Consider the following 3,721-nt stretch of genomic DNA (forward strand, 5'->3'; position numbering starts at 1 on the left):
TTCTAGGAGCTTCATTTGTCGTTGATTCATTTTATTCAGTGCAGTTTGGGTGGAAAATCACAGAGCACATTCGTTTCCCATTCAACAACATACACGTTTCTTTTGTGACATGAGTTCTGATGTGGCGCTGTGAGTTAATGCGCTAGGCTGCAAAGCCATTTGAACTGCAAGGCCGGTGGTTCAAGCTCACCAGTCGCTCCTCGGAAACCCTATACAGGGTCCCTATGGGTCGGAACTGAGTGGACAGCACTTAACAACAACAACAACAGACAGTACTCTGTCTGCCTTCTCTCTGCATTCCCCATTTCCATTCATTCTCCTTTCCTACCATTTCCTGCCTCTGAGCATAGTTTCTGGGCAAATGCAGCCCTTTGGGTCACACACACTGTTCTGAGGTTATTGTTCATTTTATGTTGGTGCCGTTGAGTAGGTTCTGACTCACAATGACCTGATGTACATACAGCAGAACGCAACACGCCCCAGTCCTGAGACAGACCCCCATCCTTGCCATATCCGAGTGCATTCTTGTAGTCACTATATCCATCCATCTCCTTAAAGGTTTTCTTCATTTTCACTGATCCTCTACTTTATCAGGACTCCTGGTGTGGTGCTGTGGGTTAATGTGCCAGGCTGCAAAGTCAGTTTAAATCACAAGGTCGGCGGTTCAAGCTCACCAGCCACTTCTTGGAAACCCTATACAGGGTCACTATGGGTCAGAACCGATTCAATGGCACTTAACAACAACAAGTCTACTTTAGCAAGCATGATGTCCTTCTCAAGGGACTGGCCCCATCTGAAAACATGTCCAAAGTACGTGAGCTGAGGTCTCGGCTTCCTCACTTCTAAGAAGCTTTTTAGGGCTGTGTATTATTTGGCTGAAAGGTGAGCCCCAGTGCTGGGCAATTCCCGTCTTGAAGGGGAATATAAGGGCTGTAGTCTGTGGGTTTCATTACTCTCTGTCAAGACTGGTGTTTTTATGTTTTTAAAGTTTGTTCTACTTTTCCTTCCCTCCCTCTCTGTACAGGACTTCTGTTTTTACCTTGATCAGAGTGGTTGGTGGTGGTGACCGGGCACCATCTAGTTCTCCTGGGCTCTGGGCAGCCAAGAGTGTGGTTCATGTGGTCCATTTCTACTTTGGGTCTCCAGGAGCTTTGTTGTTCTGTATGCTTCTTATAATGTATTCAAAGCACATATGTGTGTAAATTACTTGTGTTACTGTTGTTAATTGCCTTCCAGTCAATTTCCACTCATGGAAACTCATGTGTGTCAGAGAAGAACGGCCCCATAGAGTTTTCAAGGCTGTGACGCTTTTGGAAGCAGATTTCCAGGTCAGCACTTTTTTCCTCTAGGTGAATTTGAACCTCCAACCTTTTGGGTAGCAGCTGAATGCTTAACCATTTGTGCCACAAGGTCTATGATGTGTTAATGAAACAATCAGTGCCAGACACGCAATAAACAACCACAGGTGTATTTCCATCTTCCGAATGTATAAGGCTGGGTTTTAAAACCAAAACCAAGAAAAAATTCCTGAGGGATTCATAGTCTTAATGCAAAATCCTTATCCACTGGTAACTGTTGTTGTTGTTATTACAGACATAACTCATAGGTATTCTGGGTTTGGTTCAAGATCGTTGCAATAAAGCAAGTCCTACGAATGTTTTGTTTTCCCAGTGCATATGAATGTGATGCTGACAGTATGGTGTAATCTATTACGTGTGTGAAACAGCATTATGAAAAAGTCTGAAATACTGCGAGAATGACTCACATGTGACCCAGAGACCCAAAGTGAGCGCGTACTGTTGGAAAAATGGTGCAGACAGACTTGCTCGACGCAGGATTGCCACAAACGTGCAAACAATGCAATGCCTGTGAAGTGTGATAAAACGAGGTCTGCCTGCACTCCAGCTCTCAGAGTTTGTAAAGTGTGATAAAGCGAGGTCTGCCCGCACTCCTGCTCTCAGAGTTTGTAAAGTGTGATAAAGCGAGGTCTGCCCGCACTCCAGCTCTCAGAGTCTGTGAAGTGTCATAAAACGAGGTCTGCCCGCACTCCTGCTCTCAGAGTCTGTGAAGTGTCATAAAACGAGGTCTGCCAGCACTCCAGCTCTCACGGTCTGTGAAGTGTCATAAAACGAGGTCTGCCCGCACTCCAACTCTCACTGTCTGTGAAGTGTCATAAAACAAGGTCTGCCCGCACTCCAGCTCTCACAGTCTGTGAAGTGTCATAAAACGAGGTCTGCCCGCACTCCAGCTCTCACAGTCTGTGTTCTGAGCTATCCACCTTCTAGTCTGCAGCTACCCCTGGTCCACTTGCACCTGATGTCCAGGACTTATATACGTACCATGGGGAGCAGCGTTTGTAGCTTCTAGAGGGCACATAGGGGCGTTTTCTTATACCCTCAAATCTCCACCCAACAATCCCACCACAAAAGACTCCGCTTCACGGTTTCTCACATTTCCAAACCTTTAATCCCACATCAGACCAGAGAGAGGGAGGTTAGACCCAGAGGTCCCCGCCTTCCTCTATCACCCCAAGTCCCACGACAAGGAGCAATTGCTCCTAAGAAGTCTCTCGCCCATGTGAACAAATCCAGACTTGGGGAAAAAAAAGAGACCCAACTCTTCCCCAAGACATCCTGACCTCTTCCCTCAACCCTGGCTATTATAACAAGCCCTCAGCCTTCCCCTGGGGACCACTGTGTACAAAGAGCCTTTTCCCACTCCATCCCCAAGCCATCCAAACTTCAGCCATTGAGAAAAAACGAATTTACAGAGCGGGAAACGAGAGGCAGATGTCTGAAAACAACTGGAACCCCAGAGCAGGAAGAAAGAACACAGCTTCCCCAGCAGATGGGGAAAAGATTCCGAGGGTGAGAGTGGAGAAGGGGGAGGGTTAACAGGTACACAGAGAAAGCAGAATGGCCACCCTAGGTGCCCCCAGGTCCCCGTTTGGGACAGAGGGGCCCCCAGGGCCAGGGAGGCAGGGTGAGCAGCAGGAAACAGCCACCCCCCAACATCAGGACCAGGCTGGCCGCCACACCACAGCCCAGAGACCAGGAGTATTCATAGACCAGGGCTGGGGCCAGCGGAGGTTCTGGGCTGACTCTTGCAAGTAGGGCTTGAATGGAATGCCGGAACACCTCCATGCTCACCAGAAGTAGCAGGCCTGTGGGGAGAAGACACAGAAAGTTACTCAAGTCCCTGGGAGCTTGGGGCTGAGCCTGTTCCCCAATGCACCCTATATACTCCAACAAGAAACCAGAGAGAATCCCCTGACACCTCCCACTTATTCACTCAGCAAATACTTCCCAAAAACCTACTAAGAGAAGGATTTTTGTTTTTTTTCTGTGTTCAAACTCTTTGAATCATTGTTCCCAATCATTACTGCCCTGAGTAAACTTTTCCCTGTACTTCTGGAACATACAGACTAATGATTTAGTGCCACATTGTTAATTTAAATTTAGGATAAGGAGACAAGCTGGGAGGGAAATCAGACAGCTATCATTTCATCACTTAAAGAAAAGAATGTCACTTTTAGCCTAAGGTTTCCGATAAGACCAACAACTGTTTGGAGGGTCAGTCACGTCTCAGGGTGTGATACACTGTGATTCAGTGGGACAGAAATCCTAAGACTCTGACAAATGACTACAACACTGCAGATGGATGGATACCCAAAGGGGTATGAGAGTCCCAACTGTATGGGGGTCTTTGAGAAGGATCCAAC

General features: G+C 47.3%; 1 protein-coding gene across 1 annotated transcript in view; it reads right to left on the reverse strand.

The window, feature by feature from the left end:
* Positions 1-2,924: 2,924 nt before the first annotated feature.
* Positions 2,925-3,721, reverse strand: part of CACNG6 (calcium channel, voltage-dependent, gamma subunit 6) — a 15,217-nt gene continuing 14,420 nt past the window's right edge. The window contains exon 4 of the mRNA XM_006868318.1: positions 2,925-3,163. Within this exon, the coding sequence (XP_006868380.1) occupies positions 2,925-3,163 (239 nt within the window). The remainder of the gene's footprint in view (positions 3,164-3,721) is intronic.

This window comes from Chrysochloris asiatica, unplaced genomic scaffold, assembly GCF_000296735.1.
Source record: "Chrysochloris asiatica unplaced genomic scaffold, ChrAsi1.0 scaffold00116, whole genome shotgun sequence".
In the NCBI taxonomy this organism is placed as follows: domain Eukaryota; kingdom Metazoa; phylum Chordata; class Mammalia; order Afrosoricida; family Chrysochloridae; genus Chrysochloris; species Chrysochloris asiatica.